This window comes from Pan troglodytes, chromosome X (assembly GCF_028858775.2).
Source record: "Pan troglodytes isolate AG18354 chromosome X, NHGRI_mPanTro3-v2.0_pri, whole genome shotgun sequence".
NCBI classification, from domain to species: Eukaryota; Metazoa; Chordata; class Mammalia; order Primates; family Hominidae; genus Pan; species Pan troglodytes.
This window is the reverse complement of record NC_072421.2, coordinates 50,360,182-50,378,478: the sequence shown is the minus strand read 5'-3', so window position 1 is coordinate 50,378,478 and position 18,297 is coordinate 50,360,182. Positions and strand designations below refer to the sequence as shown.

The 18,297-nt window shown below is 48.4% G+C and overlaps 1 protein-coding gene across 4 annotated transcripts in view; it reads right to left on the bottom strand.

Moving 5' to 3' along the window:
- The window catches only part of CCNB3 (cyclin B3), a 105,369-nt gene that overhangs the window by 9,485 nt on the left and 77,587 nt on the right, over positions 1–18,297 (bottom strand). For all 4 annotated transcript variants that reach the window (XM_063803868.1, XM_063803867.1, XM_016944208.2 and 1 more), the window contains one exon: positions 85–222. In XM_063803868.1, the coding sequence (XP_063659938.1) occupies positions 85–222 (138 nt within the window). The remainder of the gene's footprint in view (positions 1–84; positions 223–18,297) is intronic.

Sequence of the window (18,297 nt, the reverse complement as noted above, 5' to 3'; positions counted from 1 at the left end):
AATGAATATATATGAATATATATTCATTCACTGGGTTGGACAGAAACTTGATTAGTTCTCCAGGCCATAGGGACTCAGACTCACCTCAAATTTTGCTGCAATCATAAAGGCAGTGGCACCAAGGAGTTGTAACTTATCCTTCTTGCATACTGCCTTCATTAGGTAGAGATCCACCAGCTTCACTGCCAAGTACAGGGTCTCATGGGTCATCTCAAAGGACACCTGGAGGAACACACACACGACACAGATCTGCATATTGTCCAACTCCAAAGTCGCCTCCAGACAGATCTAGCTACCTGGAGTGTCTGCAACATCAAGAACAGTCCTGACTAGCTGGGACTCTGCTACGAATACAGAAACTGCTTCAGCTAGGTTCCTGTGTATATCTCCTGTGCCTTTGAGGACACTGGCATTATCTATCCTTACACATTTGGGTAGCTGACCAGCCTTACAAATCAGAGAGAAATGCTCTGCCTTCTCTATGAGAGCCTTGAGTGGACACATCCTCTCCCTTTGATCTCTAATACTTAGGTTCTTGCTTTCTCCATTTGCTGCCAACTTGTACAGTGACCTCCCAAAGGAGATGTTTATTTAGCTCTGAAATATGGAGTTTATTCATGTACTACTTTCTCTTCCCAACTAGATATGCTATCAGAATATATCAATTGGGAGCAGACACCAATAGCACAATTTGGAAGTGAGCTAAGGGACTGGAGAAGCCAGACTGGGATTAAAGTATTAATAATACAACCTCCTTCCCTTCTTTTTCTTTTCTGATTTCATTTGGGTTCTCTCTCATTTTTTTCTTAGTCTAGCTTATGGCTTGTCAATTTTATTTATCTTTTCAAAAAAATCAGCGTTTTGTTTTGTTGATCTTTTGTATTTTTTTTTTTTTAGTCTCTATTTCATTTATTCTTGCCATGGTCTTTATTATTTCTTTCCTTCTACTAATTTTGGGTTAAAGCAGTTCTTGCTTTTCCAGTTCCTTAAGGTGCTTTGTTAGATTGTTTGATATTTGTCTACTTTTGTAAAGTTATTTATTTTTAAATTTTTATTTATTTATTTATTTATTTATTTATTGAGACGGAGTTTCGCTCTGTCTCCCAGGCTGGAGTGCAGTGGTGCAATCTCGGCTCACTGCAAGCTCCGCCTCCCGGGTTCACGCCATTCTCCTGCCTCAGCCTCCTGGGTAGCCGGGACTACAGGCGTCCGCCACCACGCCCGGCTAATTTTTTGTATTTTTAGTAGAGACGGGGGTTTCATCGTGTTAGCCAGGATGGTCTCGATCTCCTGACCTCATGATCCACCTGCCTTGGCCTCCCAAAGTGCTGGGATTATAGGTGTGAGCCACCACGCCTGGCTGATCTTTGTCTACTTTTTAAATAAAATTTTGCTATAAATTTTCCTCTTAGTACCACTTTTGTTTTATCCCATAGGTTTTCGTATGTTGTATTTCTATTTTCATTTGTTTCAAGAATTTGATTTCCTTAATTTCATTGACCCATTTGTCATTCAGGGGCACGTTGTTTAATGTCCATGTATTTGTACAGTTTTCCAACTTCCTCCTGCTATTGATTTCTTGTTTCTTTTTCTTATGTATCCTTGTCTTGCCTTCACCAACTCCAAGAAACCATCTCCTATAGCCCTAGTCCCATGGTTTGTGCTGGCCCCTGCAGTACCTTTCTGCAAATTAGAAAAAAAGTGTCTTCTTTGGGTGAATGCAGCCCTTCAAGCATACATCTTATCAAGTAGATAATACCTTTATATGAATTAGCCAAAGGTTACTCCTGCCTCAGGGCACAGCAGCCCCACAGCCAGAATGCACAGCTTGGCAAACAAAGTGTGAGCTAGATTCTATTGGTGGTTTCAGCCTTGGCTAGAGACCTTGTGTAGGCATAATTTGCACATCTATACACAAGAGTCCCACCCAATCTTCAGTGATGCTTCTTCCTCACAACCTCTTGGGTTCTTAGGATTCGAGAATAAAATCTGTCCTTATCCAACAACTCAACCAATGCATGAATGTTCTCTTTAACATCTCCACCAAGTAGTTGTTTAGATCCTGCCATACAAACCTCTAAATACAGCTCAATCTCTTTTTGAATGGCTTTAACAGAAAATTCTCCCTTATATTGAGTGACATTACCCTCCCTGTAAGTTTCACTTAAGTGGACCTCCCCTTGTATAGGTTACTCTTAATGACTGGTACCTAGATGATCCAAAAAGTATGTCAATGAGAAGCACTGGAGAAATTGATGTGTATTTTCATGGATGAATGATTATCCGAAGATGGTCAAATATAATGGTTCAGCAATACACATATTAAATTTCTGAATAACAGAAATACCAAGAAACAGTTCTTACTGTTTCTGGAATATGGCCTTGGATCTACTCAGAAACCTGTTCTGTGTTAGTTTCCTATTGGTGCCTGATATAGTTTGGATGTTGTCCCCTCTATATCTCATGTTGAATTGTAATCCCCAATGTGGGATGTGGGGCCTGGTGAGGTGTGTTTGGGTCATGGGGATGGAGCCTGCATGGCTTGGTGCTGTTCTGGCAATAGTGAGTTCTTGTGAGATCTGGTTGTCTAAAAGTGTGTGGCACCTTACCCCACCCCCTTGCCCCTGCTTTTGCCATGTGACATCCTGCTCTTGCTTTGCTTTCTGCCAAAAGTACAAGCTCCCTGAAGGGGCCTCCTCAGAAGCCAAGCAGATAGCAGTGCCATGCTTATATATCCTACAGATCTGTGAATCAAAACTCTATTTTTTCTTTTTTGAGAGACAGGATCTCGCTATGTTTACCAGGTTGATCTCAAACTCCTGGCCCCAAGCAATCCTCCCAAAGTGCTGGGATCACAGGCATGAGCCATCATACCTAGCCAAGCCTCTGCAAAAGAAAAATAAATCTTGGGACCCCAAAATCACTAATCTAAAGAGAAAAGTCAAAGTGAGAACTGCTTAAGGCAAGTCTGCCTTTCATTCTATTCAGTCATCCCTCTGCTCAATGAGATAAATGCATATCTGATCGGTTCCTTTGGTAAGGCCAATCAGAAACTCGAAAGAATGCAACCATTTGTCTCTTATCTACCTATGACCTGGAAGCCCCCTCCCCACTTCGAGTTGTCCCATCTTTCCAGAGTGAACCAGTGTACATCTTACATATATTGACTAATGTCCCATTTCTCCCCAAAATGCATAAAACCAAGCTATGCCCTGACTACCTTGGGCACATGTCATCAGGACTTCCTGAGGCTGTGTCATGGAAGCAAAATAAACTTTCTAAATTGACTGAGACCTGTCTCAGATATTTTGGATTAACACCTCTTTTTAGAATAAATTACCCAGTCTCAGGTATTTCTTTGCAGCAGTGCAAAAATTGCCTAACACAGAAAATTGGTATCAAAGAGTGGGGCATTGCTATAAAGATACCTGAAAATATGGAAGCAACTTTGGAACTGGGAAATGGGCAGAGGATAGAAACATTTGGAGGGCTCAGAAGAAGAGAGGAAGATGAGGGAAAGTTTGAAACTTCTTAGAGACTGGTTAAATGGCTGTAACCAAAATGCTGATACTGACATGGACAGTGAAGTCCAGGCTAAAGAGGCCTCAGATGGAAATGAAAAATTTATTAGGAACTACAGCAAAAGTCACCCTTGTTATATGCCTTAGCAAAGAACTTGGCTATATTGTTAAGGGAGGAGACCACCCCTCATATTGTCTTATGACCAATTTCTGCCTCAAAGAAAAAGTAGGAGTTAAAGAAAAGACAGAAGTGAAATCAGTAGTCAGACAGCCTGGCGCTGCATTCCAGGCCTGGTAGTTAAAAATTGACCCCTGACCTAGCTGGTTATGTTATCTATAGATACCAGACATTGTATGGAAAAGCACTGTGAAAATCCCTGTCCTGTTCTGTTCCATTCTGATTACCAGTGCATGCAGCCCCCAGTCACGTACCCACTGCTTGCTCAATCGATCATGTCCCTCTCACATGGACCCCCTTAGAATTGTAAGCCCTTAAAAGGGATAGGAATTGCTCACTCAGGGAGCTTGGTTTTTGGAGACATGAGTCCACCAATGCTCCCAGCTGAATAAAGCCGTTTCCTTCCACAACTCGGTGTCTGAGAGGTTCTTGTCTGCAGCTCATCCTGCTACATTTCTCGGTTCCCTGACCGGGAAGTGAGGTGATTAATGGACGGTCAAGGCAGCCCCTTAGGCGGCTTAGGCCTGCCCTGTGGAGCATCCCTGTGGGGGACTCCAGCCAGCTTGAGCAACGTGGATCCTGAGAGCGCTCCCGGGTAGGCAATTGCCCCAGTGGAACGCCTCACCAGAGCAGTGTATGGCAGGTCCCTGTGGAGGATCAATGCAGTGGCTGAACACCAGGAAGGAACTGGTACTTGGAGTCTGGACATCTGAAACTTGTTAAGACTGGTCTTTGGAACTTATCCCCTCCATTTGAGTGGAAGCGTGGCCTAATCACCCATGATGTGCCTGCACTGGCACTTTGGTTTTTGTTTTTGACTTGACTTGGATTGCTTGATACTTTGGTTTTGTTTCTGACCTGGCTGGGATTTCTTGATACTCTGATTTTGGTTTTGATTCTGGTTTGGTATAAACTGTAAAAGTGTGTGTGTGCCCTCTTTACCCATTCTGTTTTGTGGTGTGCGTGTGGTGTGAGCATGGTGTTTTGTCTCAAGGAAACATGGGTCAGGCACAAAGTAAGCCCACCTCACTAGGAACTATGTTGAAAAATTTCAAAAAGGGATTTAAGGGAGACTATGGAGTTACTATGACACCAGGAAAACTTAGAACTTTGTGTGAGATAGACTGGCCAGCATTAGAGGTGGGTTGGCCATCAGAAGGAAGCCTGGACAGGTCCCTTGTCTCGAAGGTATGGCACAGGGGAACCTGTAAGCCAGGGCACCCAGATCAGTTCCCGTATATAGATTCTTGGTTACAGCTAGTTTTGGATCCCCCACAGTGGTTAAGAGGACAGGCAGCAGCAGTACTAGTAGCAAAGGGACAGTTAGTTAAGGAAGGCTGTCACTCCACCCACCGAGGGAAGTCGGCACCAAAAGTCCTGTCCGAGCCAACACAGGAAGAATCATGGCAGGAATTGGTACCAGCAGTGCCTCCTCCTTATCGAGAGGAAGGGCTCCCCATTCCTGAGCCCACAGCACCTCCACTTCCACCAGATATCCATACTCCTAGACCACCCAGAGTAGACAAAAGAAGAAGTGAAGCCACGGGAGAAACTCCTCCCTTGGCAGCTCACTTACGGCCCAAGACTGAAATCCAAATGCCCGTGAGAGAACAGCAATATACTGGGGTAGATGAGGACAGACACATGGTGAAAAGGCAGCCTTTGTGTATCAACCTTTCACCTCTGCTGACCTCAACTGGAAAAATAATACTCCATCTTACACCGAAAAGCCTCAAGCTTTAATTGACTTGCTCCAAACTATTATACAGACTCATAATCCTACTTGGGCTGATTGCCACCAGCTGCTCATGTACCTCTTTAATACAGATGAAAGGTGAAGGGTGCTCCAGGCGGCAACTAAGTGGCTAGAGGAGCACGTCCTAGCCAATTACCAAAACCCTCAAGAATATAGAAGAATTCAGCTGCCAGGAACAGGCCACCAGTGGGACCTGAACAAGGGGCCAGACATGGAGAGGCTAAGACAGTACCATGCGGCATGGATAGAAGGTCTAAAGAAAGAGGCTCAAAAGGATACAAATGTAAATAAGGTCTCTGAGGTCATCCAAGGAAAAGAGGAGAGTCCAGCGCAATTCTATGAACGACTGTGTGAGGCTTACCGTATGTACACTCCTTTTGATCCAGATAGTCCTGAAAATCAGAGAATGATTAATATGGCCTTAGTCAAAACGTGGAAGATATCAGGAGAAAATTGCAGAAACAGGCTGGGTTTGCAGGTATGAATACCTCGCAGTTACTGGAAATAACCAATCAAGTGTTTGTGAATAGAGATGCAACAAGCCCCAGAGAAAGCCGTAAGGAAGGCGAACGCCAGGCCAGGTGAAACACCGACTTACTGGCTGCGGCCATTAGGGGAATTCCCCCAAAAGGACAGGGAAAGGGGGGTTCCGGGAAGAATACCCAATCTAATCGCCCACGCTGCAATGTAACCAATGCGCCTATTGTAAGGAAATAGGACATTGGAAAGATAAGTGTCCCCAACTGAAGGAAAAGCAAGGTGATTCGGAGCAAAAGACCTCAGAAAAAGACAAGGGAGCTTTGTTCAATCTGGCTGAAGGGCTATTAGACTGAAGGGGACCCGGCTCAAGCGCCCCCAAGGAGCCCAAGGTCAGGATTACAATTGGGGGCAAGGACATTAAGTTTGTGGTCAATACTGGTACTGAACATTCAGTAGTGACCACCCTGGTCACCCCCTTATCCAAGGAAACCATTGATATAATCAGAGCAACAGGAGTTTCCACTAAGCAGGCTTTCTGTCTACCATGGACCTTCTCAGTGGGGGGACATGAAATAGTTCACCAGTTCTTGTATATGCCTGACTGTCCCTTGCCTTTGCTGGGAAGAGACTTGCTTAGCAAGCTGAGAGCCACCATCTCCTTTACAAAACAGGGCTCTTTACAGCTAAACTTACCGGAAACAGGAGTTATCATGGCTCTTATGGTCACCAGGGAAAAAGAATGGAGACTTTTTCTGACCGAGCCAGGCCAAGAGATAAAACCAGCTCTAGCTAAGCGATGGCCCCGAATATGGGCGGAGGATAATCCTCCGGGACTTGTGGTCAACCAAGACCCTGTACTCATAGAAGTTAAGCCTGGGGCCCAGCCAATTAGACAAAAGCAGTATCCGGTTCCCAGAGAAGCTCTCGAAGGAATCCAGGTTCATCTCAGGCACTTGAAAGCCTTTGGAATTATAGTTCCTTGCCAGTCTCCATGGAACCTCCCCTTCCTCCCTGTCCCTAAGCCAGGGACCAAGGACTACCAGCCAGTACAGGACTTGTGCTTGGTCAACCAAGCTACAGTGACTCTGCACCCAACAGTTCCTAACCTTTACACATTGTTAGGGCTGCTGCAGGCTGAGGACAGCTGGTTTACCTGTCTGGACTTAAAAGATGCCTTCTTTAGCATCAGACTAGCTCCTGAAAGCCAGAAGCTGTTTGCCTTTCAGTGGGAAGATCCAGAGTCAGGTGTCACTACTCAGTACCCTTGGACCCAGCTTCCCCAAGGATTCAAGAACTCCCTTACTATCTTCGGGGAGGCCCTGGCTTGAGACCTGCAAAAGTTTCCTGCTAAAGACCTAGGCTTGCTCCAGTACACGGACGACCTTCTGCTGGGACACTCCACAGCAGTCGGGTGCACAAAAGGGACGGATGCCCTGCTTTGGCACCTGGAGGACTGTGGGTATAAGGTGTCCAAGAAGAAAGCTCAGATCTGCAGACAGCAGGTACGCTACCTGGGATTCACTATTCAGAAAGGGGAGTGCAGCCTGGAGTCAGAAAGAAAGCAGGTCATCTGCAACCTACCGGAACCTAAAACCAGAAGGCAAGTAAGGGAATTCCTAGGAGCTGTGGGGTTCTGCAGATTATGGATTCCAAACTTTGCAGTGCTAGCCAAACCTTTGTACAGGGTTACAGAGGAGGCAACTGGGAGCCTTTTGAATGGGGGCCTCTACAACAGCAAGCCTTTTGTAAGTTAAAGGAAAAACTTATGTCGGCCCCCAGTCCCAGGACTACCAGATTTGACAAAGCCCTTTACACTCTATGTGTCAGAAAGAGAAAAAATGGCAGTTGGAGTTTTAACCCAGACTGTGGGGCCCTGGCCAAGGCCAGTGGTCTATCTCTCAAAACAACTAGATGGGGTTTCCAAAGTCTGGCCACCATGTCTAAGGGCCCTGGCAGCAACAGCCCTGTTAGCACAAGAAGCAGATAAACTAACCCTTGGGCAAAACCTGAATATAAAGGTCCCCCATGCTGTGGTAACTTTGATGAATACCAAAGGACATCATTGGCTAACAAATGCTAGATTAACAAAGTACCAAAGCTTGCTGTGTGAAAATCCCCACATAACCACTGAAGTCTGTAACACCCTAAATCCCGCCACCCTGCTCCTAGTATCAGAGAGCCTGGTAGAGCATAACTGTGTAGAGGTGTTGGACTCAGTTTATTCTAGCAGACCTGACCTTCGGGACCAGCCATGGGCATCAGTAGACTGGGAGTTATACATGGACGGGAGCAGCTTCATCAACCCACAAGGAGAAAGATGTGCAGGATATGTGATGGTAACTTTGGATGCTGTCATTGAAGCCAAACCATTGCCACAGGGCACTTCAGCCCAGAAGGCTGAGCTCATTGCTTTAACTCGGGCTCTAGAACTCAGTGAAGGTAAGACTGTAAACATCTGCATTGACTCTCGATATGCCTTTCTAACCCTCCAAGTGCATGGAACATTATATAAGGAGAAGGGTCTGCTAAACTCTGGGGGAAAGGACATAAAATATCAACAAGAAATTCTACAATTACTAGAGGCAGTGTGGAAACCTCAGAAGGTGGCAGTCATGCACTGCAGGGGACACCAGCGAGCCTCCATCTCAGTGGCCTTAGGAAACTCTCGAGCTGATTCAGAAGCTTGAAAAGCAGCATCTACCCCTTCCCAGGCATCGGTAGCAGCCCCCTTACTCCCTCAAACATCTGACCTTGTACCTACCTATTCTAAGGAAGAAAAAGACTTCTTCCATGCAGAAGGGGGGTAAGTAATAAAAGGAGGATGGATCAGACTGCCAGATGGGAGAGTAGCTGTGCCACAGTTGCTGGGAGCCACAATTGTATTGGCCATGCACGAAACCACTCATCCAGGTCAAGAGTCACTTGAAAAATTGTTGGGCCAGTACTTCTACATCTCACAGTTGCCAGCCCTTGCCAAAGCAGTAACAAAACAACAGTGTGTTACTTGCCAACAGCACAATGCGAGGCAAGGCCCCACTGTTCCACCCAGCATACAAGCTTATGGAGCGGCTCCTTTTGAGGATCTTCAGGTGGATTTCACAGAAATGCCAAAATGTGGAGGTAATAGGTATTTGCTGGTTCGTGTGTGTACTTACTCTGGATGGGTGGAGGCTTATCCAACACGAACTGAAAAGGCCTACGAGGTAACCCGTGTGCTTCTCTGAGATCTTATTCCTAGGTTTGGACTGCCCTTACGAATCGGCTCGGATAATGGGCCAGCATTTGTGGCTGACTTGGTACAGAAGACAGCAAAGGCATTAGAAATCACTTGGAAGCTACATGCCGCCTACCGACCTCAGAGTTCCAGAAAGGTGGAGCAAATGAATCGGACTATCAAAAATAGTTTAGGGAAAGTATGTCAGGAAACAGGATTAAAGTGGATACAGGCCCTTCCTATGGTATTGTTTAAAATTAGATGTACTCCTTCTAAGAAAACAGGATACTCCCCTTATGAAATACTGTATCATAGGCCTCCTCCTATACTACGGGGGGTCTTCCAGGCACTCCCTGAGAGTTAGGTGAAATTGAATTACAGCGACAGCTACAGGCTTTAGGAAAAATTACACAAACTATTTCAACTTGGGTAAATGAGAAGTGTCCCATCAGCTTATTCTCCCCAGTTCACCCTTTCTCTCCAGGTGACCACGTGTGGCTGAAGGATTGGAATGTAGCCCCTTTGCGGCCACAGCGGAAAGGACCTCAGACCGTCATCCTGACCACCCCCAAGGCTGTAAAGGTAGAAGGAATCCCAGCCTGGATCCACCACAGCCAATGAAATCTGGGAGGCGAAACCAAGCCTGGACAACCCCTGCAAAATGACTCTGAGGAGGACGACAAGCCCTGCTCCAGTCACACCCGGAAGCTGACTGGTCTACGCGCAGCCAAAGAATGAGGAGGATCATCGTGGGACTCATTTTCCTTATAATTTGGACTTGTATAGTAAAAACCTCCACTGATTTTCCCCACATTGAGGACTGCTCTCAGTGTATACATCAGGTTACCGAGGTAGGGCAACAAGTTAAAACAATCTTTCTGTTCTATAGTTACTATGAATGCCTAGGAACTTTAAAAGGAACATGTTTATATAGTGACACTCAGTACAAGGTATGTAGCCCAGGAAACAACCAGCCAGATGTGTGTTATGACCCCTCTAAGCCTCCCATGTCCACAGTTTTTGAAATAAGATTAAGGACTGAAGACTGGTGGGGACTCGTAAATGATATAAGTAAAGTATTAGCCAAAACAGAAGAAAAAGGGTGCCCAAATGCATAATCTTGAAATTTGATGCCTGTGCTGTCATTAATAGCAATAAGTTAGGAAGGGGATGTGGCTCTTTTGATTGGGAAAAAGGCTATATGACTGAAAATAAGTACATTTGTCATGAATTAGGACTGTGTGGAAATGAATGTGGATACTGGTCTTGTGTCATTTGGGCCACTTGGATAAAAAAATGAAAAGGATCCAGTCCACCTTCAGAAAGGAAAAAGTGGCTCTTCCTGTACTAAGGGACAATGTAACCCCTTAGAGCTGGTAATAACCAATCCCCTTGATTCTCGCTGGAAAAAAGGGGAGCGTGTGGCCTTAGGAATCAGTGGGGCCAGACTGAATCCTCGAGTAAATACCTTAGTTTGAGGAGAAGTTTACAAACGCTCTCCTGAGCCAATGTTTCAAACTTTCTATGATGAACTACATGTGCCAGTACCAGAAATTCCAGGAAAAACAAGAAATTTGTTTTTGCAATTAGCCGAGCATGTAGCCCAGTCTCTCAATGTCACTTCATGTTATGTATGTGGAGGAATTGTAATGGGAGACCAATGGCCATGGCAAGCCTGAGAATTAGTACCTACAGACCCAGTTCCTGATTAATTCCCGGCTCAGAAGAATCACCCTGATAATTTCTGCATCCTAAAAGCCTCAATTATTGGACAATATTGCATAGCTAGAGAGGGAAAAGAATTCACTCACCCGGTAGGATGACTTAGTTGTCTGGGACAGAAACTGTATAATGGTACCACAAAAACAGTCACTTGGTGGAGTTCAAATCACACAGAAAGGAATACATTTAGTAAATTCCCAAAGTTGCAAACCGTGTGGACCCACCTGGAGTCCCACCGGGACTGGACGGCCCCCACTGGATTTTACTGGATATGTGGGCATAGAGCTTATGCCAAATTACCCAACCAGTGGGCAGGTAGTTGTGTTATTGGCATTATTAAACCATCTTTCTTCCTACTGCCCATAAAAACAGGCAAACTCCCGGGCTGCCCTCTGTCCATGCTTCCCGCAAAAAGAGAAGCATAGCTATAGGAAATTAGAAAGATGATGAATGGTCCCGAGAGAATCATACAATATTATGGGCCTGCTACTTGGGCACAAGATGACTTGTGGGGATACCGGACCCCCATTTACATGCTCAACCGAATCATATAGTTACAAGCTGTCTTAGAAATAATCACTAATAAAACCAACAGAGCCTTGACTATTCTGGCCCGGCAAGAAACTCAGATAAGAAATGCTATCTATCAAAAGAGATTGACTCTCAACTACTTGCTAGCAGCTGAAGGAGAGGTCTATAGGAAATTTAACCTTACTAATTGCTGTCTACACATAGATGATCAAGGGCAAGTAGTTGAAGACATAGAGATATGACAAAACTGGCACATATGCCCATGCAAGTGTGGCATGGATTTGATCTTGGGGCCATGTTTGGAAAATGGTTCCCAGACCTAGGAGGATTTAAAACTCTTATAATAGGAGTTATAATAGTAATAGGAACCTGCTTACTACTCCCTGTACTTCTTCAAGTGATAAAAAGCTTCATCGCTACCTTAGTTCACCAAAATGCTTCAGCACAAGTGTTCTATATGAATCACTATCGATCTGTCTTGCAAGAAGACGTAGGTAGTGAGGAAGAAAGTGAGAACTCCCACTAATGAGTGAGGTTCTCAAAGGGGTGGGTAGTAAGGGAGGAGACTACCCCTCATATTGTCTTATGACCAATTTCTGCCTCAAAGGAAAAGTAGGAGTTAAAGGCAGAAGTGAAATCAGTAGTCAGACAGCCTGGCGCTGCATTCCAGGCCTGGTAGTTAAAAATTGACCCCTGACCTAAACGGTTATATTATCTATAGATACCAGACATTGTATGGAAAAGCACTGTGAAAATCCCTGTCCTGTTCCGTTCCATTCTGATTACTGGTGTATGCAGCCCCAAGTCATGTACCTACTGCTTGCTCAATCGATCACGACCCTCTCATGCAGACCACCTTAGAGTTGTAAGCCTTTAAAAGGGACAGGAATTGCTCACTCAGGGAGCTCGCTTTTTGGACACCTGAGTCCACTGATGCTCCCAGCTGAATAAAGCCCTTTCCTTCCACAACTCAGTGTCCGAGGGGTTCTTGTCTGCGACTCGTCCTGCTACATTGTGTCCATGCTCTAGGGATCTGTGGAAGTTTGAACCTAAAGTAACAACCTAGGATATCTGGCAGAATAAATTTCTAAGCAGAAAAGTGTTCAAGATGGGGCCTGCCTGCTTCTAAAAGCCTACACTCAGATGCAGGAGCAAATAAATCACTTAAAGTTGGGAGTTTATATTTAAAGAGGAAGCAGAGTGCAGAAGTTTGGAAAATGTGCAGCCTGGTCATGTGGTAGAAAAGAAAATACTGTTTTCAGGGAAAGAATCCAAGCAGGCTTAGGAACAACCACTGGCTAGAGAGATTTATATAACTAAAAAGGAGCCAAGTGCTGATAGCCAGGACAATGGGAAAAAGGCATTTAAAGCATTTCAGAGATATTCAAGGCAGCCCCTTCCATCACAGACCCAGAGGCCTAGGAGGGTGAGTGGGGGGCTGCTTCCATGTGCAGCCTCAGGACACTGCTCCCTGCATCCCTGAAGCTCCAGCTGCAGCTCAAAGGGGCCCAAAGGGGCCCAGTTACTTAGGCCTGCTGCTCCAGAGGGTGCAAGCCATAAGCCCTGGCAGCTTCCATGTGGTGTTAAGTCTGTAGGCACACAGAGTGCAAGAGTGAAGGAGGCTTGGCACCCTCCACCTAGATTTCAGAGGATGTATGGAAAAACCTGGATGTCCAGGCTGAATCCTGCTGCAGGGGTGGAACCCCCACAGAGAACCTTTATGAGGGCAGTTTGGAAGGGAAATATGGGGTTGAACCCCCTCACTAGAGTCCCCACTCTGGAGTGCCACTAGGCAGTGGGATACTGCCTAGTGGAGCTATGGGAAGGGGGCCACCATCCTCCAGACCCCAGAATTGTAGAGCCATGGGCAGCTTGCATCCTGAGCCTAGAAAAGCCACAGGAACTCAACTCCAGCCCATGAGAGAAGCTACCGGGGCTGAACCCCATAAAGTCACAGGGGCAGAGCTGCCCAAAGCCTTAGGAGCCCACCCCTTGCAGCAGTGTGCCCTGCATGTGGAACATGGAGTCGAAGGAGATTGTTTTGGAGCTTCAAGATGTAATGACTTTAATACATTTAAGATGAAATGACAGGGCTTAAGATTTAAACCCTACTGGGTTTCAGACTTGTGTGGGGGCCTATAGCCCCTTTCGTTCATTCTCCCTTTTGGAATGGGAGTATTTACCCAATACCTGTACCTCCATTGTATCTTGGAAGTAAATAACTTGTTTTGATTTTATAGGTTCATAGGTAAAAGGAACTTGCCTTGTCTCAGATAAGACTTTGGACTTGATGCTGGAATGAGTTAAGATTTGGGGGGACTATTGGTAGGGGATGATTGTAATTTACAATGTGAGAAGAATGTGAAATTTGAGGGGCCAGGGGTGAAATGATATAGTTTGGATGTTGTCCCCTCTAAATTTCATGGTGAATTGTAATCCCCAGTGTTGGAGGTGGGGCCTGGTGGGAGGTGTTTGGGTCATGAGGACAGATCCCTCATGGCTTGGTGCTGTCCTCATCATAGTGAGTTCTTGCAAAATCTGGTTGTTTAAAAGTGTATGGCACTTCCCCCACTTGCTCCTGCTTTTGCCATGTGATGTGCTTCCTCCTGCTTCACCTTCTGCAATGAGTAAAAATCTCCATGAGGCCTCCCCAGAAGCTGAGCAGATGCCAGCATCATGCTTACACAGCCTGCAGAACTGTGAGCCAATTAAACTTCTTTTTTGTTTAAATACATTACCCGGTCTCAAGTATTTCTTTATAGCAATGTGATAATGATCTAACACAGTGCTATAATAAATTACCACAAACATAATGCCTTACAACAACACCAATTCTTTGTATTACAGATCTAGAGGCCAGAAGGCCAAAATGAGTCTCACTGGGTTAAAAATCAAGGTGTCATCAAGGCTGTGTTGCTTTCTGGAGGTTCTAGTAAAGAATCAATTTTCTTTTTTTCTAGCTTCTAGAGGCAGCCTGCATTCCTTGTTCTGTGGGCCCTTCCACCTTCAAAGCCAGCAATAGCCAGCCAAGTTGTTCTCACATTGTATCACTCTCTGCCTCCCTTTTCTATATTTAAGTATCCTTGTGATTACATTGGGCCCACTTGGGTAATCGAGGATAATTGCATATCTTAAATTAAGCTGATAGCAACCTTAATTCCATCTGCTACCTTAATTCCCCTTTACTAGGTAAGGTAACATATGTACAGGTTCTATGGATTAGAAAATGGACTTTTTCTTCTGCCTATCACACTGTCTAAAGGAATGTCAAGAGAAAGGGATGGGACGAGCTCATGCATGTGAAAAGTAATGACTACCACGTTAAGTATCAAGAAATTACAGTAAGGTGATTATGAAAAATAAAAAGAGGATAGGAATAGAAAGCAGCAGTTCTCTAAGGATAATGCCTCTGTGAGCAAATGCCATAGCTAGTGCTTGCATAGCCTCCTAGTACCTCACATAGGCACTTGGCCACTTATGCATGCATTCATGCGTGTTGGTATCAAGTGGTAACATCAAAGTGTGTGGATTATATCTGAATGAATGGTTGAAATCTAGAGTCAATAAATATTTAAAACACAAGCTGTGTCAGTTATAGCAATTCTCCTTCCTTGAATGTAAGATGATACCCTTCTAACATAATTCTACCACTTGGAACCACATAGAACAAGTCTAATCCTTCTTGTGACAGCCCTTTAACTACTGAAGATAGTTATTACGTCTCCTATAAATTTTTCCCATTCTAGAACAAATAACTTGACTTCCTCTAACTATTCTTCACATGATATGGTTTTCAGCCCTCTCAGCATCAGGCTCCAAACAAGGGTCTTTGTGCTGGTCAGAAAATAGGGGCAGTGCTCCAGGTAATTTAAAGCAGCTACAACAAATATGGACAAGAAGTCCCTCAGCACATTAGCAAGATTCTCTCCTTTCCTCACAAGTGCTTCTGGTTAGAACACTCTTCCAATTCTTCAGAAACAACTGCTTTCCCTGTCTAGAGATGGGTAAGAAGAAACAAAAGGAAAGTAACAAATAAATCAAAACTATAGAACATATAAAGAGTACTCGTTGAGTTCGAGGCTTGACAAACATGGAGAAACCCCGTCTCTATTAAAAATACAAAAGTAGCCCTCTCCCCTCTCCCCTCTCCCCTCTCCCCTCCCCCCTCTCCCCTCCCCCCTCTCCCCTCTCCCCTCTCCGCTCTCCCCTCTCCCCTCTCCCCTCTCCCCTCTTTCCACCGTCTCCCTCTGATGCCGAGCCGAAGCTGGACGGTGCTGCTGCCATCTCAGCTCACTGCAACCTCCCTGCCCGATTCTCCTGCCTCAGCCTGCCGAGTGCCTGCGATTGCAGGCGTGCGCCGCCACGCCTGACTGGTTTTCGTATTTTTTTGGTGGAGACGGGGTTTCGATGTGTCGGCTGGGCTGGTCTCCAGCTCCTAACCGCGAGCGATCCACCAGCCTCGGCCTCCCGAGGTGCCGGGATTGCAGACGGAGTCTCGTTAACTCAGTGCTCAATGGCGCCCAGGCTGGAGTGCAGTGGCGTGATCTCGGCTCGCTACAACCACCTCCCAGCCGCCTGCCTTGGCCTCCCTAAGTGCCGAGATTGCAGCCTCTGCCTGGCAGCCACCCCGTCTGGGAAGTGAGGAGCGTCTCCGCCTGACCGCCCATCATCTGGGATGTGAGGAGCCCCTCTGCCTGGCTGCCCAGTCTGGAAAGTGAGGAGCATCTCTGCCCGGCCGCCATCCCATCTAGGAAGTGAGGAGCGCCTCTTCCCGGCCGCCATCACATCTGGGAAGTGAGGAGCGTCTCTGCCCAGCCGCCCATCGTCTGAGATGTGGGGAGCACCTCTGCCCTGCCACCCCGTCCAGGATGTGAGGAGCGTCTCTGCCCGGCCGCCATGTCTGAGAAGTGAGGAGACCCTCTGCCTGGCAACCACCCCATCTGAGAAGTGAGGAGCCCCTCCGCCCGGCAGCCACCCCGTCTGAGAAGTGAGGAGCATCCTCCCTCCTCGTCCGGGAGGGAGGTGGGGGGGTCAGCCCCCCACCCGGCCAGCCGCCCCGTCCGGGAGGTGAGGGGTGCCTCTGCCCGGCCGCCCCTACCGGGAAGTGAGGAGCCCCTCTGCCCAGCCAGCCGCCTCATCCGGGAGGGAGGTGGGGGGGTCAGCCCCCCGCCTGGCCAGCCGCCCCGTCCGGGAGGCGAGGGGTGCCTCTGCCCGGCCGCCCCTACTGGGAAGTGAGGAGCCCCTCTGCCCGGCCAGCCGCCCCGTCCGGGAGGGAGGTGGGGGGGTCAGCCCCCCGCCCGGCCAGCCACCCCATCCGGGAGGGAGGTGGGGGGATCAGCCCCCCGCCCGGCCAGCCGCCCCGTCCGGGAGGGAGGTGGGGGGATCAGCCCCCCGCCTGGCCAGCCGCCCCGTCCGGGAGGGAGGTGGGGGGGTTAGCCCCCCGCCTGGCCAGCCGCCCCATCCGGGAGGTGAGGGGCGCCTCTGCCCGGCCGCCCCTACTGGGAAGTGAGGAGCCCCTCTGCCCGGCCAGCCGCTCTGTCTGGGAGGGAGGTGGGGGGGTCAGCCCCCCGCCCGGCCAGCCGCCCCGTCCGGGAGGGAGGTGGGGGGGTCAGCCCCCCGCCCGGCCAGCCGCCCCGTCTGGGAGGGAGGTGGGGGGGTCAGGCCCCCGCCCGGCCAGCCGCCCCGTCCGGGAGGGAGGTGGGGGGGTCAGCCCCCCGCCCGGCCAGCCGCCCCGTCCGGGAGGGAGGTGGGGGGGTCAGCCCCCCGCCCGGCCAGCCGCCCCGTCCGGGAGGGAGGTGGGGGGATCAGCCCCCCGCCTGGCCAGCCGCCCTGTCTGGGAGGTGAGGGGCGCCTCTGCCCGGCCGCCCCTACCGGGAAGTGAGGAGCCCCTCTGCCCAGCCAGCCGCCTCATCCGGGAGGGAGGTGGGGGGGTCAGCCCCCCGCCTGGCCAGCCGCCCCGTCCGGGAGGCGAGGGGTGCCTCTGCCCGGCCGCCCCTACTGGGAAGTGAGGAGCCCCTCTGCCCGGCCAGCCGCCCCGTCCGGGAGGGAGGTGGGGGGGTCAGCCCCCCACCGGGCCAGCCGCCCCCTCAGGGAAGTGAGGGGCGCCTCTGCCCGGCCGCCCCTACCGGGAAGTGAGGAGCCCCTCTGCCCGGCCAGCCGCCCTGTCCGGGAGGGAGGTGGGGGGTCAGCCAGCCGCCCCGTCCGGGAGGGAGGTGGGGGGGTCAGCCCCCCGCCCGGCCAGCCGCCCCGTCCGGGAGGTGAGGGGCGCTTCTGCCCGGCCGCCCCTACTGGGAAGTGAGGAGCTCCTCTGCCCGGCCACCACCCCATCTGGGAGGTGTACTCAACAGCTCATTGAGAACGGGCCATGAAGACAATGGCGGTTTTGTGGAATAGAAAGAGGGGAAAGGTGGGGAAAAGATTGAGAAATCGGATGGTTGCCGTGTCTGTGTAGAAAGAGGTAGATATGGGAGACTTTTCATTTTGTTCTGTACTAAGAAAAATTCTTCTGCCTTGGGATCCTGTTGATCTGTGACCTAACCCCCAACCCTGTGCTCTCTGAAACATGTGCTGTATCCACTCAGGGTTGAATGGATTAAGGGCGGTGCAAGATGTGCTTTGTTAAACAGATGCTTGAAGGCAGCATGTTCGTTAAGAGTCATCACCACTCCCTAATCTCAAGTACCCAGGGACACAAACACTGCAGAAGGCCGCAGGGTCCTCTGCCTAGGAAAACCAGAGAACTTTGTTCACTTGTTTATCTGCTGACCTTCCCTCCACTATTGTCCTGTGACCCTGCCAAATCCCCCTCTGCGAGAAACACCCAAGAATGATCAATAAAAAAGAAAAAAAAAAATAAAGAGTATTCGTAGTCTTGAACTAGGAGACAAATCTGATA